This window comes from Dermacentor silvarum, chromosome 11 (assembly GCF_013339745.2).
Source record: "Dermacentor silvarum isolate Dsil-2018 chromosome 11, BIME_Dsil_1.4, whole genome shotgun sequence".
NCBI lineage: Eukaryota > Metazoa > Arthropoda > Arachnida > Ixodida > Ixodidae > Dermacentor > Dermacentor silvarum.
The window spans coordinates 42480889-42508141 of record NC_051164.1 but is presented as its reverse complement, the minus strand read 5'-3'; the positions used below and the strand labels follow the sequence as shown (position 1 = coordinate 42508141).

The window sequence follows — 27253 nt, the reverse complement described above, 5'->3', positions numbered from 1 at the left end:
ATTATGTTCCTCGCTCACAACAAATAGTGTCACTAACCTTTTGCGTACATTTCATTTTCTAGTGCCTGCCTACATAAATTTAATTAGATGGCTTTGGGTGCCTGGACATAAAGGATTAGTCATGAACGAAATGGCTAATAGTCTCGCGAGAGCGGCCCTCAGTGGTCCTGTACTACCATTACTTCCTACAATAGCTTACCTAACGACTACTAGATTCAGGACTTCTACAATTATTCAAGACTTCTTAAACCCAGCTGTAGCTAATTTTCAGCCAACGTTTTTCTTCTTTAAGGAAAAAATATTTTAGAATCAAGATTTACACAGCTTGGTTTAAGCTTTTCAATTCTAAATATCCTTTCTCTAGGAGCCTACTTTCTTGCAAAGTGCCACATGGATATTTGCTCAGCCGTAGAGGCATTTATTGTTGCTTCAAAGAGATTTTCGTGAATTCGTAAAATTTAACTTTTGTTCATTTCCTCCAGTGAACTTTACCAATTTTAGTATTAACAAAGGTTGCCTAATACCATTCAAATCTAGGCAAATCCCCCGCAGTGGGTGTGCGCCATCATTATAAGGCATTCCATACCATACCCTGCGCTCGCTGAATACGGCACGAGATAGAAGAAGAATGCACCGTCAGCTTTGACGCGTCTTCGCCGCCTGACGTTATTTCCAAATCACTGCCATGGCGTCGAACGCCCCCGGAAGTAAAGCTCCCGTCATTACCAGCAGGTGTGCGGGAGTAGTCATCGGTCTGCTGGGCGTCGCCGTCCTCGCCATCGGCTTGGCGCTGCTCCTACCATCGCCCAAAGCCTCCCGCAGCGCCGATGCCGGCGTGTGTGTCACGGCAGGGTGCGTGCACCAAGCGGAGACCCTGGGCCTGCACCGCAATGGCAGCGGCGTCGCACCGTGCGAGGACTTTGGCAAGTTCGTCTGCTCCCGTTGGACCGAAAGGTACATCGAGGGAGTGCCGTCGGTGACCATCTATAGCATGGGCAAGTGGCTGCACAATCTGGCGCGCTACCGATGGTACGATGACACCGGCAACAGAGTTGCGACGAGGGTGACGCGACTCGTAGACGCCTGCATGCATCGGGAATCCCAGACTGGCAGCCACACCGACGGCGGCATCGAGCAGCTCTTCCACTTCATGACCGAAGAACTCTTCCCGTGGCTGCTGTCCGACACCAACAGCACAGGCGACGACGACCAGCAACGAGACGACGGCCATTACGCCTTCACGCTGGCCACCATCTTGAACATGTCCGTGGTCTGGTACGTGCCGCTCTGGTTTACCGTCGACCTCGTGACACCCTCGCCGGAAGACGGTGCCCCGCCAGCGCACCGGTCCGTTAGCGTCAGCTCGACGAGCGTGGCGTACGTCGCACAGAGAGTACACCGGGAGGTCGAAGCGTACAAGCTCTACGATGGGTACGTGGCACTCCTGCTCGACGTCGCGTTTCTCGGAAAGGAGCTCGCGCCGGCCTTCCGTTCCTTCCTGATCAACAGGAGCGCCGAAGTCCAGGGCAACGTCTTCGGAAACCTGTCGGCGCGCTACGTCGCGAGCCACGCCGAGCCTCGGTTCGTCAAAATGCGTCACCTGCCGGCGCTGGTGCCGAAGCTCGACGCCCGCGACTGGGTCGACGCGCTGCAGTCCGCGTTCAGGGAAAACCCGCCGCTCACCGAGGAAGACACGCTGTTCACCACCGACGCCGGACTCCTGCACGCCGTGAACGTCCTCTTCGCTTCGCACACGGCCCGGGAACTGACGTTTCACACGGCGTGGTGGTTCGCTCAGATCATGGCCGCCGTCTCCAGCGATGCGATGCAGGCGTTCATCATGGCAAACAGGATGGGCGACGATGTTTACCCGGTGCTCTGCGGAGGCCAACTCGCTATGGCCTACAACGCGCTGCTGTCCGGCGTCGACCACGCCACCGGCACTGCCTCCGCCGACCAGAGGTCGCCGGTGACGTGGCTCTTGAGCAGCGTCCACGAGACGGCAGTCGAGAAGGTTCGGACCTTGACGAGCGGGTTGGGTTCCCAGGCGATCGACGCTGTCAGCTCGCGCCTAGGCAGCGCCACCACCGTGGTGTGGCCCGAACCGAAACAGAACCAGAGCGGTGACGTTTGGTGGGGCGAGGCCCTGTACGGTCCCGACTACGACAACGCGACGCGTGGGTTCTTCGGGCACTGGCGCGAGATCCGACGGCGATTGCGCGGTTCTCTGAACACCGACGCCTATCAATCGAGCCTCCGCGTGTTCCGGTTACAGTCGTCCGACCTGGCGACGTACGACGTCGTCTCTAACACGATTTCCGTCGGCGTCCAAACAGTCACCGAGCCGTTCTATGTGGCTGACGGCACGAGTGCCATCAATTACGGTGGCCTGGGCTTTCTCTACGCCTTGCAGGTAAGGTGACGACGTAAATGCCTTAAGAAATCTATGAGGGAAGCGCCATTTGTAATTATGCGTAAATGAATACACGTCACGTATGCTAGTGTTAATATTGTGTTTGTCACGACCATGTTAGTACGCATGTTGAAAAAATTATGCTCTTGAATCTGCTCATATGCCGCGATGGCACACGATACAGGTTCAAGATTTTGATCTATCATGGGAGGCTAATGGCGGATTTGGAATAAAGAAAATTGCGCAGCTTGCACTAAATTGTGCAAGGATGGAGAAACAGCGGAGCTGGTGATCACCTAGCTACTTCCAGTTTCGCTAGGCTCGGCTAAGTTTTTCTACGTTCGGCTAAGTTTTGCTAGGCTCCGAATGATACTCCCGATGAGCACGCAAACCGGCTGGCGGCACGACGAGCTTCCAGCTGAACGGCTTCTTCGGGAGTCTTGTACATCTTCGGCCGTCCCGTGTTACATTTACCCAGTGCGAAGTCTACGAGAATTGTGTGTCGCCGTGGTGGCGACATGATCTTTATAATGAGTGTGACGTCATGGCAAGGCTTCACAAACTGTTGTCATGACTAAAGAAAGCAAGAATTGCGGCGCGAAGCAAAGACATGGCTGGGCGAAGCTGGGTAAGTGATTGCTAGGCGATCGCATTGACGGAGCGGGTCTGTTGGAACGCAATGTGTCGGCATTGAAAGGCGGTGTCGATGTTGGAACAACGCCACCTAGACGGTGTTGATTGGAAGCTGCGCTACGCAACGCGCAGTGACGTCATAGCTTGCGCGGCGGCGGAGCGTTGCCGGAGCTAGGAGAAGCGAGGCGCAGCTGTGGCAGGTGGTTACTAGGCAAGGCAGGTGACGTCATCGTTCAGCGAGGTTTGTTGTTCGCGACACACGGACTTACGGTTGGCTTAAACAGCTCCGCTGTTAAAACAGATTGGAACGGTCTTACGTTATACCGGCCCCGTACGACATTCTCTCACCAGGCGCGAACTTTGGCTTTGTATCAAAAAGCCTGGGTAGCATCGTCACTTCTATGTAACGACGAAAACTTACATACACAGATATGCGTAGAAAGTCGATATCACTGCGGGTGCGCTGACCGCTCAAGTCATTCTATACTGACGCAAGTATATTCCTGCAACTCGTTCAATTTATTTCGTTCCGACAAGTCACCGAGGTTCGAAGGACACTCTTGTGGAAATATCTGCAGTGAAGCAGATGTGCAAGGACAGGTATATATATAAATGTATTGTGAGCGCATTTTGCGCATATCGTCGTCGTCATCTGTAGATACGACTCAGCATCTTGTGTGAGCGCTATTTGTGCATATCGTCGTCGTCATTTGTACATACGACTCATCATCACCTTTTGTCTCGTGCGGTGCTTCGTCTCTGACTCGGGCGGCCGCTCGGAAATAAAGGCATCGCATCGGCCGACGTCTCAAAAGTACGCACTAGGGCTCGCAGCTCAATATATATATATATATATATATATATATATATATTGCAATTGTCGGTCACGCGAGAACAAGCAAGTCTTCTTGGAAGAGAGAAAAGCCCAGTCAAACTGTACTTCAAGGACCTGCGAAGAAAAGCATTTCTATTAAAGACACTGGCTCCGTCACATGTGGTTTTAAACAACTTTCTTTTTCGTTTAAAGCTTCGCGTTGCATGCATTTAAAAGCGCAAATAAGTAAATACGAAAACTTAGATATGTGCCCTCAACGGAACCCAGAAAACCGGACACTGAATTGCGATTTCTCAACTAAGAGAGAAAAATGCAGACTCGTAAAGTGTATACAGGTACAAAGCGTGAGAAATGTACTGAATACAGTGAACTCTCACTTGAGTGAACTTCAAGGGGGCAAAGGAAGTAGTTCACTTTACTGAAAGTTCCCTAAACTGAATATTCGCTATATTATGGAACAACATAAGACATACCAGACATCGAGTCAAAATTGTGAAATGCAATTTATGGAGTTGTGATTTAATTAATTATGGGGCTTTACGTGCCAAAACCACGATCTTATTATGAGGCACGCCGTAGTGGGGGACTCCGGAAATATGGACCACCTGGGGTTCTTTAACGTGCACCTAAATCTAAGTACACGGGTGTTTTCGCATTTCGCCCCCCATCGATGGAGTTGTGATTTATGGAGCGTAACACTTACGCTGCTGCCTATCTCATTTTCAAAATAAAAATCTAATTTTCATTTGTGCTGATGCTCTTAAAGTGCAACAAGTAACAAAGCTGTTCAGAGAGTCTATGTTTTTGTTCACTTGCTCTGGCACAGCTTGTTGCTGAGACACGAAGTCTTGCAACTTTCCAAGGCGGATATCCTGCATCAGTCACGGCTAGAGTTGCCGCATTTGAATCTCCCTCTGCCATTGCATCCTCCTCATCAGCACTAATTTGTGGGGTCTCAAACGTGCCCTCGGGGCAATGGAAGACTACAGATGACATCGCGGCCGCCGTGCCGTTGTAATTGGGAAGCTCCGCAGTATCCCTGCGCTGTAGAAGTTCAGTGAGCGTATAGGAGATTTGAATAGGAGAATAGTGTGGCGCCCGTGATGCCACGTGAACCTCCTCATTCATGAACCGGACAGCAGCAGGTCGAATCGCTTTGTCGGCCTGGGAATCTGCCAGTCGAGTTCATGTAAGCGCTGGCCGGCCTCGCTCAATGGCCGTCGAGTCGTGCTAAGCCAGCGCGACTGCATGGGATAGGTTGGCCCAGTCCCGCCCGTTCACCGCGCGCCTGTGAACGCGGACGGGTCAGGACGGCCATCGCCGAGACTTGCGCGGGATCAATGAGACGAGCTTCATGCGCCGGTAGCGGGACAAAGCACTGCGCAATGCAGTCTCATCTAACGATAAGGGCCGTGTATAAAGCTGTTATGAACCGCGGCGATATCCGGAATCCCTGTTCGAACGCTTTGATGTCTCGGCACGACGCTGCGTGCCGCCGTTGTACAGAGCCGTCGGGAGCGAGTTCATCTGAACGCGGTCATGTCGGGTTCGGTCAGTCCGACGTCCGACTCGATACGCTCCGGTCGGATTCGTGTAAGCGTAGCCATATTCAATCTCATTCCTGAGCACCAATCTTCCCGTCCCTGCAGGTGGCTCGCACAATCAACACACTCACGCTCCTGCTCGACGGCGACCACACACCGTCGGCCTGGGTTCCTCCAACCAACGCCACCGACGCCAGCGGGGCTCCAGGACAGGCTCTGTGGAAGCTGGGCCGGTGCACTTCTTCCAACGCATCCGCCCACTTGACGTCGCTCTACCCCGCACTTCCGGCGCTGGAAATCGCGCACGACGCCTACAAGCGGTTCCGCGACGTCAGGCATGACGTGCCCCTCCGGGGATTGAAAGAATACAGCGCCGAGCAGGTCTTCTTTCTGACGGCCTGTCACGTGACATGCTGGGCGGACAGCGCGGACCACCGCATCTCGCCGGAGTGCACCGGCGCCATGAGCAACTTCGCGCCGTTCGCCGAGGCCTTCGGCTTGCCCCGCCGGTTCGCCCATGAACCCGCACGAGAGGTGCCGGTTTTTCTGACGTGCACGTGCTCTTGCATTTTGCCAACGCAGTGCTCTGTAGTTGCCGCTTCTGCTTTTAGCTCGTTTATAGTTTTTTATTGGTTTTAGCAGGACTTCGCCAAGCAGCTGCCACGTCATGTTGCAAACTGTGCGCATATTGAAGATACTACGTTAACAAGCCCTATACACAGTCACAAGTCTACGGCGCTACTGTACTTACTTCATGACATAAGGCTTCTGCAAAGCTCCTCGGTGTGATTTTTTGTTTTGATTATTGTGTTGCGTGTCGTTACACCCTTTTTTTCGCTTTGAATATACGTGTGCTGGTCGGATAACGGAAAATACAGAGGAAATGCTCAGAAAAGACTGTCATACATGCTGTCTGCATACATGCTCTCCATTGGTGTAAGCCTGTCATATTTATGGAGCCGGCAGCTGTAATTGATGTTGTTTTCTACGACTCCACTCTAGGAAATGTCGATACATGCGGCAGTGACAATTATCCGTCGTTACCCATGTTTGTGCAAGTAGCGCGCTGTATCAAGTTCTACGAGACGCGTATTAAACATTTTTTTTCGGCAGTGAAGCCGCTTTTGATAGCTGTGCACGCCGCGGCCTGAAGGCAGCCTATAACGACGCGAGACCCTTGAGAAGCACTGTAATGAAGGGCTCTGAATTTCGACCGCCAGGATTTGTGGGAGAACAGTGTAGTACAAGGGCGTTGTTGAGTTCCGCTTGTGGCGAAACGTGGCCGCCCTGCATGCGCGACTGGTAATTCCACCGACGACCTCGCGAGGGCTCGGCAGCTGAACGGACGACCTCTGCTTGACTGAGAACAATGTTGGCGTTGATTTCCAAATTAATATGGCACATACCTGCGAAGGGAATCGGCCACAGAGCTTCAAATGAAACGATTCGGATTTTATTAATCCCGCACACCCCCCCCCCCCCGCCCAGAAAAAATAATGACAGTAAGGATATAAAATAAGGAATTAGATCAAAATATAATAAATAGTAACTAGATAATCTTGTGACAGAATAGCGGCATATACGGTGGACCGCTGGCAGTTCCTAACCTGCCGGATAGTTCTAAGAACTTGCGATGTGCATTGCAAACTGCTTTGTGGTTGCGGCTAAAATACAGAGGCTAGACCTTCCTAGATCCCCATAGCTAAACTGTAGACCTCCGAACGATTAATAAATTTGGAACCGTCATCGAAATCACAAGATGACGAAGAGAGAGAGTTACAGGAAAATATTTCGCAAGGACTTGATAACTGCGGCAAGGAAGAAGGAAGTGGCCAGTTGTTTTGCTGATCACAACGTGAGCAAAGTGTAAAAATCAAGAGGGCGGACCGGTGACGGTAAAGATTTATCGATGAGAGCCGAACCGAAAGAGCTTCAACGTCGACGAGGTACAGAGGGAACACAGAAAATGAGACACGGGAGCTTTATCGTATCCTCGTCCACCACGAAGCACAGCCGTGTGCAAGGATCTAGCGCGCCTTTTTGCAAAGAACCCGTAATATAAGGATGCACATGCTCTCTTTTGCAGCAGCAACGTTTCTCTTGAGAGAGAGAAGAGAAACGAGAAGGGAAAGGTAGGGAGGTTAACCAAGGACGTGCCCGGTTGGCTACCCTACGCTTGGGGAGAGGGAAGGGTGAAACGTTTCTCTTGACTGCACAATAAGGCTGAGTAGGTGAGCATTTAGATGATGCCAGGTCCATATGTGGTGCCTCAGTATTCAGCTAGTAGGGCTCACTGTTGGGCTAGTTGGTTTAGCCATTTATTAGAAGATAGCGTAAATTTCAGCAAAAAAGAAGTACGGGGTTTTACGTGCGAAATCCAAGATATCATTAAGAGGCACGCCGTAATGGGGAACTCCGGGATAATTCTGACGACCTGGGGTTTTTTACGTGCACCCAATGCACGGTACAAAGGCGTTTTTGCATTTGGCTTTCGTAGAAATGTGGCCACCACGGTCAAAATTACGTCTGCAAAGCAAAACTCTCTGCTTGCATTTGTCTTTCTCCATGTAGGCTTCATTGCTTATAGTATTCGAGAAGAAACAAATATTAAACAATTTTGCATACTAATTTCTGTAATCAAATTGCAAGGATTACCGACATGATTATCAGAAGTTCTGAATATTTTAACACCGCTAATTAGCGGCACCCTGCGCTTTAGAGATGCCCACGTGCCAAATCTGTATACATGTACTATCGACCAAAAAATTTTGCGGACCAAGGGATCTGACAAAAAGCTGAATATCTCCGCAGCCTCAAAACACAGCCTGGTGTTCCCATTTCCAGCCTCTACTGGTATATGCGAGCAACATTGTGATGTACGGTTTTACTGGCTACTTTTAAAGGCTGCTCGGATATTTAGCGTTTTCTGAGATCCCGTAGTCCGTAAACTTTTTTGGTCGATAGCACATAGACACATATTATGTCATGATATACATTATGATTACACAAAACAGAAGTGTGCTCACTGGCACGGACTAAACTGCTGTGTTATAACCCAGTGGTGGTGGCGCTTTAGTCTGTGCTTTTGTGTGTGAACTTCAAGAAATGGTCATTACAATTGCATGACCAAAGCAACAATTAATTTTTGCTTCGCTAAACCAACGTCAACAGAGCTTGTGGTATGTCAAAAGAGCTTGGCTAGCATGACCTAGACATCGAGTGTTTGCAGTTCCACTAAATATCTGTGAATTAAACTGTGTAGATATTTCCAGATGTAAGCATGCTATGATCCCAAGAAAGACTTGGCAAGGTTACATGTTAGGGTAAGCAACAGGATGTACTGTACAGTGTAATATCAGAACATATGACAAAGAAGAATATAACAAATTACTTAATATAAGTTCCCGCGACTATCAGCATGTGATGACTACCATATTTACTCGCATAATGCTGGCACCTGTTTTCACGCAAGATCGATGTGTAGGGAGGGGAAGGGGGAGGGGCCTAATTACGCGGGGGGAATTTTCTGAGCAAAGGCTTAGGTGTCACAGTGAAAATTAAAAATCAAGTTGGAGTAAATTGCGGTTCTCGCACCAGCCACTGCAAGCTCAAACAAAATATTACTACATACGCAGCATTACAGTACCTTTGTAATAAGAGCACAGGTTAGACGCTGGCAACAACTGAAAATACCCTTTAATTGCAAATATTATTTGCAAGCAGTAGCTGAATCGGGAGTCGCTAAACAAAACATTCAGAGCCCTTCCACTACTGTGACGATGGAAGCCAGCGAAGCTGTGACTAAGGTGGGTCTTGTATAGTGAACATTGCTATAGTGAATTTATATATTATCATTATTGACCACATTGAGCGTCTTCGACATGTTCGTCGAAGAGAAAGGACACCAGCGTCTTGTTTTCGGCGAAAGGTGTGAGTGCTCGTTTCTTGTTATCGTGCAAGTTCACGCTGCGGCATCCGACGCGCTGTGTCTCGTCGTGACGATAAATGCGGAACGCTCCGCGAAGAAACGTCGCGCAATGTTCGTTCACTCTCCGTAACACAGGCTCTGAGTGTCCAACGGGAAGCAAGATTAGTAAGTCAAATGTTTTCTAAATCATGATGTGGAGCAATGTTGTCTTGTCTGATAACTGTTGGATATGAACACATGGTGGCGCACGGAATTGCGAATGATTCTGTGTAAAGGTTTCGCATGTTTCCATGCATTACGACTGTGTGCTGGCCATAGTACTTTTCATCCATTGAAACAAGTTTTGCTTGGTCGATTATATTGGGTGCATTATTCTAGACAAATAAAAGTGAAATTTACTTGTAATCTCTGTGGAAATGTCATTTATTACCATCTTATTCGCTCACCGTCCTAAGGGCCTACTGGAGCAATTGCCGTAAATAACAGCCTAATTATGATAGCATTAAGACATACACCACTCCAAGAGTTTAATCACACGCTTCAGCTGAGGCGAGTCGCAAGCTCGCCTCAGCCTCAAAAGAAAAATAACTGCTGGCGTTGCAGTCGAAATGCCGGACGCTGAATAAATTCAAAAATTCGTGCCAAGCAGCCTAAGATCTTGACGTCGCTGCCGTTTCCGGTTGTGGCGTCATTTGTTATTTTTTTATTTTTTGCTTGCGATTAGTTGTCCCCCCACCCCCGATACGTAGATGGCGACGGTTGCAACGAGCCGCCATTTACTAGACATGTAGGCTTCTATGGAAGCTACGCTACCAGTTTACATGTATATTGGCACAGATATCAGCAGCAGTCACGATTAGCAAAGTTCGGTAGGGTTCGCTGAGAAAGCATCGCTTAATGAAGGGAATTGTGTTTCGATGACTCCAGAAAGACTTATTGCAGCGTACGGCCATCAAGATGGCTTACGCTGACGTTATCCTAGCCGCCATGTTGGAGGAAAGCGCGTAGCCGAAGATGCGAATCACGAAGCAATTATGTCGCAACTTGAAGAGCCCATCCGTGACCTGTATCATGGCTGCAAACACTGGTACCGTGTTTCCGACAGCATAGCATCAAACTTAAGAAAGAGAAATATCACACAGCTTACCATACGCGTCCCTTCGAAGCCGAAAATTCACGCTGCCTTTCTGTACGGGTCCATGAAAACATACCGATGCCGTTACTGGTCAGCAGAAGATTGTCCACGCGTGCTATAACAGCATACGAATCACCGAGCACATAAAATGACAGGCTAACTTTCGACAGAAGGTTTGATGCACTTCGTAACTTCGTGAAAAAACAAACTTCACACCTCGAAGCTGCGTAGGGAACTTAGGTTATTAGAGTGTTTTAGCTGAGCGTTTGCTGTCCGCTCCGCTCAGACCGGTATATGCTAGCAAATGCCACACAACCACTTAGCGGGACCACTATTGCGCTTGCGCACAACGCTCATACCGGCAGCGGAACGAAGACCGCATCCCTCGCTCCGCTACAAAGCCGACTGAGCGGAGCGTGACAGCGTGTCTACTTGGCCTCTTCGTCGTTTTGCAGCCGAGCTGATAGCGCGTCGCTCGCGTCTCGGCAAGACGCGCTTATCAAATGCCAAATCTACGCAGTTCCCCGCAGTATCTCAGAGCGTGAAATCTGAGCGGAGCGGAGCGTAAGCGGCGCTCTGCTAAAATTATCTATTGAAATACCACTATGTCGCCGTCGAAACACGTACCGGTATCGACTAGAAAGCGTGGCCGCTCGAAAAACAAAGTGCGCGCCAACACAGTGAAACCAACGGAAGAAAGACGTTTGTGGACCACGTGAGCGGCATTAAAGGCAGACGACTGAATGAGTCATCTGCTCAGCACACTGACTGGCCGCAATTCCACGTTCAGCGCGTTCAATTCGCGCCAATAGGGAGCCTAGGTCGCAGCTTTTCTTTAGCCGATCACCCATGGTTGATAACGGAAAACGATGCTCTGGAACATTAGCAGCCGAGTGAGACATCTTATCAGATGAACACGTTATGCCTCACAGAGCGCGTAAAGTTCTGCACTCATAGCGAAAGTTCGCGACAGAGGTCCGTCAGCGATGTTTCTATCTGGCGGCCACCCCTCAGAGCCACTCATGGATCAGCCAGACGCTGCCAGTAAGCTATAGTGCCGGGCCCGAAGTGTCAGCTTGCTGTAACGACGCGTTTCATTTTCAATTATTTTCGCATGATTCGCGGTTCCCAGAGGTCGCTCCCGGTAATAACGGCGACCTGGCTTCGCCATATGCACTGACGACAGACAAAAAATGGAAAGCGAAAGAGATGTCAGACTATGCGGTCGTTGATGACCCATCATCGGTGCACTTCTGCAAATTCTCTCATGCGGGTCATAGCGTGTTGAAACGCGCGTTAATTCATCACTTTCTTTTTCGAATAAAGTCAACTTTTTAGTCCAGCATTCTCCTCTTCCAGTTCGTGCTTCTCCGTCGATGTTTCACCTCAGCTGGCAGCACTCGTAGCACCACGAACTAACTAAGCCAGCTCCATGTAACGATCCGTCACTGCCACGAGTCTCGGCCAGTGAACATTAGTCCTTTATCTTGGAATTAGTATGTTTTGAATAATTGCGAACATTTACACTGCACCCCGCATGAAAATCCACCGTCCAGTAGAATTTTATGCTAAATGTCCACGACCGATGGTACCCGCCGGTGTAGCTAAGCGACAATGGTGTTATTTGAGATTATTTGCCAAAAGCGCGGGACAAAATACGCGAGCGTTCCGGTTACTTTTGTGCTTCAATACATAAAAATGCGTTTTCTTTAAAATGTGCAGTAACGGTGCATTTTTACAGCGAGTTTGATGGCGCATATATCCAAACTGGTGTCTTTCTGGAAATTCACTCCAAGTAGATACGCCTTGCAAACTCAACCAATTAATATTCTTAAATGGCGATATGTGCTGTAATTTATTTAATTATGAAGTTAATTAGGGAATTGCTTTCTTTAGTCGAAAAAAAATGTCACAGTTTCGCCCTAAGGGCGAAGCAATGAATGCAATAGCAACACAGCAATTTCATACGAAGTAAGGTGAGCGGCTTTGGTTGCAATATGAATTGTAGTAAACATGAGCTGATTAAGTAAGCAGGTGTGCTGCGGCGTAAGTATACCGACACGAAGAGAGACTCGATGACCACGAGAAGGCGCGTGTGAAACAGTGGTGTTGATGAGAAGCGCTTCCCGTGGGCAGCGCGTGCGAAGGGACACACCTGTAGCGCTGCACTGCCGATCCGGGTAGCATTGCATGTGTAGCGTGCGTTGGAAAATGTGGCCCGACTATTACTAACTGAATGAACAAGCGTGGTGTGAGCGCGCACAAACAAACATGAATAGATCACACTGAATGACTGCAGACAACGACTGTCAAAACGCTGGCAGCAAGCGCATACGCCGCAGCGGGCGAAGGTAAAGCTTTAGGCGAAGGTGCGTGCGGTCTATCGCTTCAACGGAAACTGAGCGGCGAATGCACAGCGCATAGAAAGGTCAGAGCCGTGTGGAGATAAGAGACGGTGCGGGCGAGCGACGAGTGCGGTTGTTGGCAGAGTAGAAGTGCGCCCCCCCCCCCCCCCCCGCTCCCTCCGGCGCTGGCTTCCCGCTTCCTTGCTTGCGCGTAGGAGATAAAGTGCGTTCGCTCTCCGTGATAGCGCGCGTCCCCGCACGCCTCCGCTCGGGCATACGGCGCGCGGCGAAGATTTTATCTATACGGAACCTCACGGCGACGGCGACGGCAGAAATCCGGTTGAAGTGTCCATTAATTGCTATCGCAATAATATGTGTTTCGATCTCTCGTGCAAGTAATGCCCGCCTCTCTGAATAATCTACCTCAAGGACTAGAATTATGTTATCTGCAACGGGCGATTTTTAAAAAGTTCTGGGAAACCTGAAAATTATCACCCCGTATATAAAGACAAAATTGTCTAAACACGCATGAGGCTAGTTTGATTCTGAGCAGCGCCGGATAAAGTTTAAATGTTTTTTTTTTGTTTTTTTGTTTTTTGTCATGGAAGAGCGGCACACACCCCGTGACTCAAATGGACATCAAGGAATTTCATTGAGTTTGTGTCCCATACCTAGGCCGCTATCTTGCACGCGTTCGAAAAGCCCACGTTCGGTTTCATCTCACGCGATTGTCCAGGCGGCTCCGATATCGCAGCCTATGCCAATTCGGCCGATCGCGTGAGGCGAAACCGAACGTCGGCTTTTTGAACGCGTACAAGATAGCGGCCCTAATCTCGTATACCCAGTAATGCTCCTGTCACACGGCCACATGTAATGTTATTTGCAGTAAAAGACATTGATACCGAATATCATTGCGGTCTTTGCGTTCCCAGTCTACACGGGTAAACAAAATGGCATTCGCAATTGATGGCAATGTTTTTCGGCAGGCTGCTATGATAACGAAACCTTACAAATCGTGCTTCTTGTTTACATATTTACACTATACTGTTAGCAATACAATGGAAAACATTGGATGGTTATTTGAAAATATACTTCGGTTTAACTATACTATTCTGTAATTTTTTGCCAAGCCCCTGTCGTCGAGATTAGAAAAGTCGAGCGGGAATGAGTCTGGGAAACTCGTTCAATGGGCGAATGCCATCAGCTGTGATGGTCATTCACTATGCCCGTGTAGAAGCAACAAAAAAAATGACATTAACACGTAATCTCATTCGCTGCTAATCACATTGCACGTGCCGTGTGACAGGGCTATAACACAGGTCGGCGTGAAACGGTTTAACTGTTGGGCGGCACGTACCCAGTGTAGCATACCGATGACCCAAACCCGCCGGGGTGGCTCAGTCAGCTAAGGCGTTGCGCTGCTGAGCACCAGATCGCGGGATCGAATCCCGGCCGCGGCGGCCGCATTTCGATGGAGCCGAAATGCAAAAACGCCCGTGTGCACGTTAAAGAACCCCAGGTTTTTTAACGTGCACTACAACCACCACCAGGTGGTCAAAATTATTCCGGAGCCCTCCACTACGGCGTGCCTCATAATCAGAACTGGTTTTGGCACGTAAAACCCCAGAACGAAGAAGGTGACCGAAGTCGGCATCAAAGATGCTCATTGGACACCAGCCCAGGCCAACTGGCGCATGCGCAGTGCTCCAAGTCGGCGTCAAAGAGAGTCGTCGAACAGCGGCACCTACCCAGGCTTACGTCTACAGTGAACCATGTGGGCGTGAAAGAGGTTCGTCCAAAAAAGGCTTACGGACCAAGGGATCTGGCGAAAAAAGCTGAATATCTGCGCAGCCTCAAAACGCAGCCTGGCATTCCCATTTCCAGCCTCTAAATGGTATATGCGAACAACATTGTGACGTACGGTTTATGCTGGCTACTTCTCAAGGCTGCTCGGATATTTAGCGTTTTCTGAGATCCCGTGGTCCGATAAACTTTTTGGGTCGATAGTACGTACACATTGCCACACATTCAGTAGCCCACGTTCGTCCGATGGTTGGTTTCGAAACCTCTTCCCTCGGAACAGCAGCCCGATTATCTATTCGACGATCGACTACCCTGTGGCTCGGATAGGCGAGAAAGAGGTTCGATAGAAACATAGATGCATACACAGCACCACCCGGAAAATGCGTGAAATAGCCAATGAATGCTAACGCATTGAAAGTAGCAATGCAATATAAAGAAGCACTGCAGTAAACATCCACATTGGTCGTTACATTGTACTGCGGTAAACAAAACCACTGAATCGCCTCTGCAAAATCGAGAACAGTGGCACTTCACGAACAGAACCGGGCATATATTCGCCAACTCGCGGGAAATAACTATCAGTGTTTGAAGTTGTTAGTGCGTTCAAAGAAAGGGATTGAGGTTTGAAGGCTGCGACATCTTCTAGGTGTAAAATCATCGACAGACTTTAGACAGTCATCACCGAATAGTCGACCAGATGAGCGAACAATCGAGTGTAGCAATTTCATGGAATCGGCACGCCGCCTAGCGCATAGTAGAATCACATTCAAGAAATTCACGACGGACGAGAGGGATAATTCCCGATCGTAGCGATAACAACTAAAACGAACCGCTTTCCTTTGTACAGATTCAATTCTGTTGGTGTTGCATCATTTATATGGGATCCCAACTCACGAACATCCCATTTACAGGTAACATCATGTGAACTACAAAAAGGTAAGCTTAATTATCTTTCCAATTACAGCTACCTGTACATTGCAATTTACTAGGCAAGTGATGTTCGCATCTCCGGGGAACCCATCTGAAAGTTAACGTCTTCGCTGACTACAAATAAATACATAGAAGACGACAAATTGCCAAAGTGCCTGAATTTAACCTTTCAGCCCGAGAAACAACAAGGAAATCGGGACAACAGCGAGCAGGACTAGGAAGTGTTCTATAATCTTCTGTCCCGTTTTCCGCATAGTTTCTTTTGTTTTCTCTGTTTGCTTTTGTTATTATTATATTATTGTCAAGATCGAACGCTGTATACCTCCACCTCACTTGCATATTTCCAGCGTGTCAAGAGCTTTATGTCGCAGCACACGAGTTATGACAGGACAAAGTCAAACATCGTTGTGCGCACGTAGCTGTTCCAAATTACCTTCGCCGTTTCGCTGCTCCAGCATCGGTCACTGGGGATGCGGCATTGGATATGTACCGCTCATGAATTAACCTCTTTGACGCCGACTTGCAGCGCTAGGTACGAACCACTTGTCATGTGCCACTCTGTAGTAAACTTCATCGTCATCATCATCACCATCATCCTATATTTATGTCCACTGCAGTACGAAGGCCTCTCCCTGCGATCTCCAATTACCCCTGTCTTCCGCTAGCTGATTCCAACCTGCGCCTGCAAATTTCCTCACTTCATCACCCCACCTAGTTTTCTGCCGTCCTCGACGGCGCTTCCCTTCTCTTGGGAAGCAACTTATTGGGAAGCAACAGTAAACTTCTTTGACGCCAACTTGGGTAACTGGATATGTGTTCCGGAATAGTGCCACTCTTCCATTACAAGAAAAAGTCCATTAAATTTATCCGGTGGTCGCAGCCTCCGCCGTGTACGTACTTCGCGGCAGCACTAGATGACGCCGCGAGTGGAGTTGGAAGCCCCTTTGGGAGCCCACGGTAATACAACAAATGAGGCAGTGCAGGGTGACATGGGTTGGGCCTCTTTTGGGGTCAGAGGAGCACAGAGAAAAATTAGTTTTGAAGAAAGGCTCAGGAACATGGATGAAAATAAGTAGGCGGCTACAGTGCACAAGTATCAGTACATGAAAAGCGTGGACACAGAATGGAGGTAGAGGTCAAGGAAGTTGGCAACCAAGTACAGGATAATCGAAACTGTAAACGGACAACCAGGAGTCATCAGAAAGAAAGTGAGTGAAATAGAGACCGTGAATTGGATGCAAAGAATGGAAACAAGAAGGACCACGGAGATTTACAAGAATGAGAAGAAAGAAATTGGAAGGGAAAATTTGTACGATAACACAAGGGGCAGTGCCTTGCTATTTGAGGCTCGAGCCGGTTGCGTAAGGACCAAAACATACCGGAGCAAATATTCGGAACTAGATGATACATGTGTATGCTGAAGTAAAGACCCAGAGACCACTCAGCACATCCTAATGGAATGCGACCGGATCCACCCAGCGAGAACCGTAGGTAACGTGCAAACTCCCAGAAGCGCTTGGGTTTAAAGTGGAAGGAAACATCAACAGATCATCCGTATAGAGATAAGCAAGAGACGATTACAGTACTGGTGAAAAAAAAGCAGCGAGAAGATCGACACGACATGATCTCTTAATATCACAGGTAGCGGTACAAGGTAAATTTTTGAAAAAAAAAGAAAAAGATAATGGAGAGGTATACAAAAGTGCTCGATAAAGAACATGTATAGTATACCGGATTACCTGGTTTACCTGATCACCTGTTATTTTTTTTTTGTTGTGTGTGCTACTGATGAAAACAAATTCAACTTCAACTTCAAAAGCAAGCAGGCTAGGTGACTATTTCTCGCCGCGCCGTTTCAAAGTAGGTATGTGTAAGTGGTTATATGCTGCTCTACAATGGCAAAATAACTTAACCTTTAAATTTATCCGATGCTCAGCGGAACTGGACTCGTGCCACGCGTCGTCCTTACGGCGGCGTCACTAGAGGGCGCAGCGTGTGAGAAACGCGAGTTGGAATTCCGACTGCATCAACCTTTCGGCATTGGCGATACCCTGTGTAACTATCTTGCTTCAATGCTAATAGCATTAACGTCGGCATTCATAGTGAGATAGAATCCGCCGGGCAATGTTTTTTTTTTTTTTTCTTGCGTAGTACTTACTCCTTGAAACCTGTACGCTGCATGCCCTGTCCGAACAACAGACCGTAATGAAAAAAAAAAAAAGAACTCAATGTCAACGCCGCGCGCGTTCGCTCGGCGATTACGGCTCGAGACAGAAGAAGAAGAACGTCCCGCCAGCTGAGACACGTCTTCGCAGCCTGAGTGTTTCTAAACCACCGTCATGGCTTCGAACGCCCCCGGAAGCAAAGCCCCCGTCATAACACGCATGTCGGCGCGGAGAAAAAGCATGTCGGCCGACGAGAAGCAAGCCCCGGCTTCTCCTACTGCTGCTGCGATTACCGAGGCAGCTACCGCTTCCGTACATGGGTAAGCTGGGCAAATTGGTGTGCGACACTGCCTTGCTTTTGCTGCGAGATGTGAATGCCGTTGGAAAATTCATGTACGTACTAACCATGATTCCAATGATGTACGAACATTACATCGGCGGCTAGATTTCATCATAGTAATTATAGCGCGAAACTCTGCGGCCATTGGGCAGTGTAGCTGCAGTGGTGCAATTCATCTTGAAGAGCAGCTCAAGATATGGAAACGTACAAAAAGAAAGGAACGACAGGCGGCGTTTCTTTCGCCCTATGCCTTGCAACGCTGCTCTACACGATGAATCCAGCCTGGTCGACGTGTCCTCTCATTTGTACAGGCACCTTGCGACGGCCACAGAGCGCTACGGTCGACGCTTTCATTTATCCCCCCAGCGTCGCCGATACACGGCAGCGATGGATGCCAAGGAAAAGCCGATGACAACAACTCGTGCTTTCGTTAGAGAATACCGACCATAGCCAAGGTCAAGCTAAGCGATGTTGGCGGTTTTCCGACAACCTTAGCGCTCGGTGGTGTCAGGACGGATCTGGGCCCGCATTCGCGAAAATTTCTTACGCTAGAAGTTTTCGCAAGAAAGAATTTTAGCAAATCCGGACGCGAGACGTATGATTAGCGAAGGTCGCCAGCCAATTGCAAAGCGAAGTTACGAAAGAAAAGTTTTGTGAATCTGGCCCCTGAATCGCAATTTCGCTTGCACAGCTCGTTTGATGCCTATGGGCACCGTTCACTGTTCAGATGGCGCTACGACATTTCATGTTTCGCCCCAGTATTGCCGACGCCCGCCGCTGGAGAGGTGATGAAAATGATACGCCATTCCAAACGACAACGCCTTCCTTATCGTCACTCGTTTGAGGGGTATGCCCTGCGCTTTGACGATATCAAGCTCACAATTGTTCCCGCTGCTCATATTGATTGCGAACGCGTGATATCATATGCAGAGCATGCGCACTTTGATATTTTCACAACTCGGACAGTCTTCTTTGGTGATAAGCGATCGAAAGTAATCCGGCGAATGTGTACAGCATCACTCCAGTCTTGTTGGTTTTGACACTGGCCGTCCCAAAGCTTCACTTGTAGATGGCGCATAGATCGCGCGCAAACTGCAATGCATGGTGCCTATAGCTCAAATTCTCTGGCACCGTACAAAGCGCAACGCCCCACACACTAGAGTATTTCAGCATGACGTCACCGCTCTAGCATTACTGATAGCATATAGAGTTATACACTATAGGGAACACTGATGCTGTGAACCATCAGCCACCATGGGAATGATGATTAGTATACGGATTTGTCTGATCTTCATGCTTGTAACTATAGACGTACTTGCGGGTTCGTTTATCACGCTCTATCTGTTATCATTGGCATAATTTCGAAGCAATGTATGCTTTCTTGAAACACATAAAGCGATAAGAATCTGCGGACAGGCATAATCTCTGCTAAATGCAGCGGTTCGGCTTGTCCATGGTGTCCGCGTGCCGTAATGGTTTCGATATCGGTCTTCTGTGCAGTGATAGAGGTCCCGTGTTCTCAGTACTTTATCGAAAATGAAGATTTTGCAAGGTCATTATTCTGTTTGTTTAAAGTCAGAAGGACAAAGTTTAGGCAAATCCATGCACTAACAATCATTCCAAAGCTGGCTGGACCAACCTGCTTGCAAGTCCCGTTGACGCTAGCCCCACAGTTCCCTCTAGCGATTGTGTCAAACTCTAAACTGATCGCACTTACCACGAAATGCGCATGCGTGGCAAACATAACGCTAGCTCAGCGGGAGGCATAGGCGGTAGCCGAAACAGCCACGGTGTATAGAATTGTGACGATAGTCTAAAATACGCATGACGTCCGATGTGAGAACTGCAACTGTTCTTCTTTGCCATATTTTCTCCCTAGGTATCCCGTCAGCGACGCGGCGCCAGCGTTTCAAGGTACCACCCCCGTGCAAGACACCAACGCCGATATCCTGTTGCAGATGCTATCGAATATGGCAACGTACCCTGCCATATGCTCGGCGCAAGAGGCCGTGTCACTTGCAACCGACGAAGAGTGGTCTCCTTGCTCCTACGGAAAGTCAATCCCAAACCGTTAAGTCTCGTTTACTTATATCCGCAGAAGCCGTTTCATTTCTTTGAGAAAAAAAATAGACTGATCTGGCCTGTTCGTATATATGCACGCTTACACAATCGGATAGCAGCACCGCGAGTAGAGACAACTCGTGGGGCTGTGTTTAGCCTGAACGCGATAGGAGCGCCACAGCGTACCATGGAGGTCCTCACCTAAAAGGGAAAGTCGCTATACTAAGGTGACCTGTTCGTTGACATTTTAAAGATTTTATCTGTGCTCAAGTCGAACTCATCGTCTTAACATGGCACTGGCAATGCTTTGCGTAAAATTCCCCAAGCGGTTAAACCTCGCAGACACACACATATATGTACACGCTCTTCTGAGCTCTCCCAGTCCATCTTTGCCACGTGACCGGCTTACTACAGTACACAAATACGCTTTTCTTTCCCTTTGACATTGCTAATGCAAACGCATTAGAAAATATATTCTTGATGGTCGCGTCGCTGCGGACACCGTGAGGCCTGCAACACTGTCATCGCATTAACGGTCCTGCACGCATCACAAGAATCCGCATGCTCTGCTGCACACATTTCGCGTCTTCCAGGACGATCTCAGAGGCCACGTGCGTTCGTTAACATACACAGCTGCCTGATCATCAAACGTAGGCGCGGTCCGCCCTGCGGTTTCAATGTCCTGTCACAACATTTTTTTTTAATGCGTAAGCATTTCCATGGTTACCCAACGAGAAAACTGTCCGAGCGTCCATGCGTCCATCCTTAGCGTAAAAGACGATCGCTTTCAAGTTTGCCAGCTGTAGAATAAGACGACGACGAAGCAGTGGCACGAGCGCGTCTCTGTGACCACGTGACGTGTGCAATCAGGCACGCACTAGGCACACCTTTAGTAAGCCAGAACTGTGTAGAAGCCGTGGCTTCGGATCGGAACGTCGTCACCATATCTGGCGCCGTCACCTGCAGTAGATTACTGGCCTCATCAGTTCACGTTGCGCCGCCTTAATTCCGTAGCAGTTAGTGTCACCGCGGCGCTGTCACATTTACCGTAATGGTGCCAGGACGACCGCAGCATGTGAGCAGTGCTAGGATTACCAGCAGTGTTGAGTGTGGGCACTCTACACCACGTAGTTACTACGAAATGTCCCCCCCCCCCCTTTACGCATCATTTTATTTATTTGTTTACTCGCATTATCTCTCTAAGAAGCCAGAAGGTCTCAATGTGCAACCACATCGCTCGTATAAAAGGTCACCATGCCCTGAAAGCAAGTACGGTGGATATAAAAACTTCGATCAGTTTGAATTTACCGGAATTTGCGAATTATCCGATTTTTCATTTGTCGCCGGGTGCACCAGATCATATATACTCCATCAGTCAATCGCAATAAACTGGTGAGTGTCTATAACGCTTCCGTATTCTAATATCGAGGGCGCCGTTCAGGGAGCTAAGTTACGTTGTCAGTCGTTGCCATCATAACGAACACTCTCCTGAATTTTGCTGCTTATTCATCTAAACAGGAACCGTCTTGGCGAAGCCCCGCGGTACCAGAAGCATCAGCGCCTCGTCGCCGAAACAGCGCGCCGAGGAGGAGGCAGAGGCGCTCAAACAGCTCAGCGAATTAGTGAGAAAACTTTTCTTCAAATTTTGAAACTTATTACAAAGTGTTATCAATTCATTATCCGATAGCATTCTTCTCGACGTGAAAATATGCAAGAATTTACACATTCGGAAGTTAAACTACAATAATAGCGTGGCCAGACGATGTCAGTCTCATAAGCGGACACAGACATCTCGGGCAAAAAATACCTTAGGCCGTATATAACCTCCTTTGAAGATATCCCCCCGAACAAGGACAGTGGAGCCAGAGACACACTGCTCTCCATTTGGGAGTTTGCACATGAGGCGGGCATCCATCGTCGTACGTAATTCCTTTCCGAGAACCCCACCCCATTTAGGCCGAAGGGCCATCCCGTATTTAATATGTTCCATTCATTCAAGTGTCTCTCATCGTCAAAGCGACTGCAATTATAATCCTCGTATTTTCTAAGACTAATGCTGGACATTTCAGGCAACTATTCTATAGTGTTACGGGGATAAAAGACGCTTGACAAAATATTTACAAGATATATGCAACGGGCAGTAGACAGGCCTACCAGATGAAGCCCGTGCGCGCGACTATCGCCGATCGTCTTCGTCAGTCCTGTCATCATCGCTCGCTACTGCAGCGCCTCGTAGCACTAGACTTCGGAATGCTCCCCACAGCGCCTTCTTCAACGTCCTCCTCGAGCGTCGATACAGTGGTTTGCTTGATCTAATGTTTCCTGCAGGCACAAGCCACGTCTTCGCCCACTGCACTCCCGCCGTCGCCGAACCGCGGAAGACGCCGGTGCCGCGACAAGTGTGCGGGAGTCGCCGTCGTCCTTCTGGGCGTCGCGGTCCTCGCCGTCTCTTTGGCGCTGCTCCTATCATCGCGCACAGCGACCCACAGCGCCGATGCCAGCGTGTGCGTCACGACAGGGTGCGTGGACCACGCGGAGATCCTGGGCCTGCACCGCAAAGGGAGCGGCGTCGGACCGTGCGAGGACTTTGGCAAGTTCGTCTGCTCCCACTGGACCGAAAAGCGCATCAAGGTAGTGCCGTCGGTGACCATCTATCGCACGGCCAAGTGGCTGTTCTATCTGGCGCGCTCCCGATGGTACGAGGACACCGGCAACAGGGTCGCCGCGAGGGTCACGCGTTTCATAGACGCCTGCATGCATCGGGAATCCAAGACCGGCACCCACACCGACGGCAGCATCAAGCAGCTCTTCGACTTCATGACCGAAGAACTATTCCCGTGGCTGCTGCCCGACGCCAACAACAACGGCGACGGCGACCGGCTACGAGACGACGGCGACTACGCCTTCACGCTGGCCACCATCGTCAACATGTCTGTGGTCTGGTACGTGCCGCTCTGGTTTACTGTCGACCTCGTGATACCTTTGCCGGAAGACGGCGCCCCGCCTGCGCACCGGTCCGTTAGCATCAGCTCGACGAGCAATGCCTACTTCGCGCAGCGAAAGCACGAGGAGGTCGAAGACTACAAGCTCTACGATACGTACGTGACAATCTTGCTCGACCACGTGTTCCCTGGAGAGAAGTTCGCGCCCGCCTTCCGTACCTTCCTCATCAACAGGAGCGCCGAAGTCCAACGCAACGTCTTCCGTAACCTGTCGGCGCGCTACGTCGCCAGCCACGTCGAGCCTCGGTTCGTCGAAATGCGCCACCTGCCGGCGCTGGTGCCGAAGCTCGACGCCCGCGACTGGGTCGACGCGCTGCAGTCCGCGTTCGGGACGAACCCGCCATTCACCGAGGAAGACACGCTGTTCACTACCGACGCCGGACTCCTGCACGCCGTGAACGTCCTATTCGCTTCGTACACGGCCCGAGAACTGACGTTTCACACGGCGTGGTGGTTCGCTCAAATCATGGCCGCTGTGTCCAGCGACAGGATACACGCCTTCATCAGGGGAAACAAGGTGGGCGACGACGTCTACGCGGTGTTCTGCGGATCACACACCGCCAATGCGTACAGCGTGCTGCTGTCCGGCGTCGACCACGGCACCGGCACTGCCTCCGCTAACCCGAGGTCGCCGGTGAGGCAGCTCTTAAGCAACGTCCACGAGACGGCAGTCGGAAAGGTTCGGACCTGGACGAGCGCGTTGGGTTCCCAGGCGATCGACGCTGTCAGCTCGCGCCTAGGCAGCGCCACCACCGTGGTGTGGCCCGAAGGTAAAGAGAACAAGAGCGGCAGCGCTTGGTGGGGGGAGGCCCTGTACGGTCCCGACTACGACAATGCGACGCGAGGGTTCTTCGGGCACTGGCGCGAGATCCGACGGCGATTGCAAGGGTCTCTGAACACCAACGCCTATCAGTCCAGCCTCCGCGTGTTCCGATTGCAGTCGTCCTACCTGGCGACGTACGACGTCGTCTCTAACGCGATTTCCGTCGGCGTCCAAGCAGTCACTGAGCCTTTCTATGTGGCTGACGGCACCAGTGCCATCAATTACGGTGGCCTGGGCTTTCTCTACGCCTTGCAGGTAAGGCGACGCTATAAATTCCTTAAGAAGTCTATGCGTAAGCGAATACACGTCACGCATGATCGTGTTTATAGTGTGTTTATCAGAACCATGTTAGTATGCATGTTGAAAAAATGTGACTCCTGAATCGGCTTATATGCCGCGTTTGCACACGATAAACGTTGCAGGTTTAATCGCTAGGAATCCTTTGGAGCGCAGAATTAGCTCTTAGAAACGGCAATAAATCTCGCCAATTTTCATCATTACACCATTGCACTTAAATAACATTCGAGTTTATATCAGAATTCGTGTTTTGTTAGCTTTTGTTGGCGTGAATGTTTTTTTTTTTTTACATTCTCGTTGCGCTGTATGAAAATTTACTGCTGTCTAGAAATTTCTCACTGTTTACCATTGCCTAGTAATATGGTGATGACGATAATGATTTATCGGCATCCCCTTGGGCGGTGCGAAATATTCAAGCATCGTGCTTGACTGGGACACCATTTGTAAGCGCGATCTGCCAGTAGAAGGTGCCGATCTGTCGGGTCGCTGAATGGGGAACGCCTTAAAAAATTTGCTACTGGCGCTGCAATTCTTTATAAACCGTCAATGATGTAACCTGGGCCGGCATAACACAGACTATTCCGCTGGCTCGGTCCTGCCCGTATGAGGGGGCCCTAGCCATATCGATCCATCATAGAGGGCTAATGGTGGATTTGGTTTAAAAATCAGATTAGATTTTAATAGTTTTACCTTATGCCGGCCCTGTACGACATGCCCTCACAATGTGCGAACTTTGGCTTTGTAGCAAAAACCCTGGGTACTGTCGTCACTTAAATGCGACACGGAAAATAATAGAGATATGCGTAGAACGTCGATATCATTGTGGGTCTGCTAACCGCTAAAGTCATTCTATACCTACGCAAGTATACTCCTGGAACTTGTTCAATTCGCTTTAGCTCCGAAACGCCACCGAGGTTCGAAGGCAGTAGCGCTACAGCCCGGGCGTGATCACGCGCGACGGACGCCGACCACTCTTCTGGAAATATCTTCATAAAGCAATATCAAAGGGGCAGGTGTGCGTATTGCAATTGTCGGTAATCCAAAAACAAGTGAGCGAGTCGTTTTTGGAAGACAGGAAGGAGCACACAAACTGTACTTCAAGGACCTGCGGAGAAAAGAACTTCTATCAAACGACACTGGCTACGTCGCGTGCATTTTTAAACACCTTTTAGAGCACAGCCCGTTCGTGCAGAGAGCTCATGAAAGAGCGAACGCGAAGCGCAGCGAGGGATGAAAGACGGCGAGCGCAAAGAGAGCCCGAGGAGGAGAGCGGAGGAAGAGGGTATGGAGAAAGTGTGAGAAGAAAAGCATAGTGCCTCGCAAGATGCGCACTGTGGCGACGATGGCTACGAGATGGCGCCAAAGTAGCGCCCGTCGTCTGGGATGTGAATCGCGCCCACGCGTCACCCACGCGCCGCTTCTCCCGATCTCCCGATAAGTGAGGCAGTCGCGCCACACTTCGCCCCATTTGCAGCGTGCCGCACGAGACAGATTGTGTGCGCCAGCCTGTATATTGCGAAATGGAAACACGTGTATGCAGCTGCGCTCCCATTTCGCACTAGGGAGTATCGTAATCGTTGGTGATTTTTTTTTAACATCGCGTTCGATGCATTTAAAAGCGTAAATAAGTCAAATAAGAAAATTTAAAGATATGTGGCCTCAACGTAACCCAGAAAACCGGACGGTGAAATGTCACTTCTCAGATAAAAGAGAAAAATCCAGAGATTGAATGAAAGTGTGTAATGGCACAGCAGGTGATAAATGTACTGAATATGCTCAATAGCGGTATCACATAGATCACATAGTATGTTCAATCACATAAAAATTTCTGTAATCACAAATGAAGGAATAGTAGTTGCTGAATGACCTATATTTACACATGGCTGTGCGAATATTCTATAACTTCCGAATAAAAAATATAATATTTTTCCGCTTCAATGCGGCGTTCGAGTCAAACACTCACTGCTCGTAAATACAAATATTTTCGCATAGTTTTCGAATATTTCAGAATCGTCAACCGTGCATGATCGAACATAAAATTGACCAATGGAGCAAAAGTACGATGAATTTGATCCCCGTGGCCCGGCATAAAGCATGATAAGCTACGCAGTGGGGAAGGCCATGTCACTCAGGGAGACAGACTTTACCGCCTAAAACGCGACCACTCGCACACTCGGAAGAGTCTTGGGTATGCGAACAAACTACATATTTCCCATAATGTTACGTTTCATCTGTATTTTAATACATAGGAGTGTAATACATAAAGTGTAATGCAATGTCAGGACTTGCAAACGTTATTAACGCGATAGCGTTAAAGGCCCCGTGTTGCAGGAAATCCGGCGTCGGCGTCCGTCTCGGCGTCGGCTTCCGCGGCCATGAAAACTAATCTGAATTTCTCAAAGTAAAATGCGTCAGAAAAATCGTAAAGTACGACGTAACCACAACCTACAGACGTGAAAGCGTCGGATTGTAATTTTAATATACGAGAAAACATAATTCTCTTAACGCGGAAACTCAAACACAAGCCCCTTTACAACATTGCTACCACGCATACAGCGCCGCGGCGCGGTAGCTCCTTGCAAGAATACCATCCAGATGGCGCTCGCCTCTTCGGCAGCCGCATGCGGAGGCGAAGTCTGAGAAAGAAGAAAGCTGCAGTTGCCGGGAAGCCGGCAACTGCAGAAACACACACACACACAACACACACACACGTGATGAGATTATTCAGCCAGTGAAAACTTAGCAGACTGTTGATGTCGATGACAGCCGCTAAATCTGAGGCTAACGAACAGAAAGAACTGCCAAACGAGTACACTCGATGACACCCTAAGTAACTGTACAAGCTCCGTCCGCAGAACTGTACTGCACCTGACCTGTCTATGCGCTCCAAACACATATATAGTTGTCCAGAGATGCCGACATTGAAAGTTAGCCTTTAACATGACGTCATGCCAACAAGCCAACGTAATTGTCTAGCACATCTATACAATTGCATGTTG

At 49.3% G+C, this 27253-nt stretch overlaps 1 protein-coding gene across 1 annotated transcript in view; it reads left to right on the top strand.

The window, feature by feature from the left end:
* The first annotated feature begins 685 nt into the window (after positions 1 to 685).
* Positions 686 to 27253, top strand: part of LOC125941294 (uncharacterized) — a 148166-nt gene continuing 121598 nt past the window's right edge. The window contains exon 1 of the mRNA XM_049658283.1: positions 686 to 2413. Within this exon, the coding sequence (XP_049514240.1) occupies positions 686 to 2413 (1728 nt within the window). The remainder of the gene's footprint in view (positions 2414 to 27253) is intronic.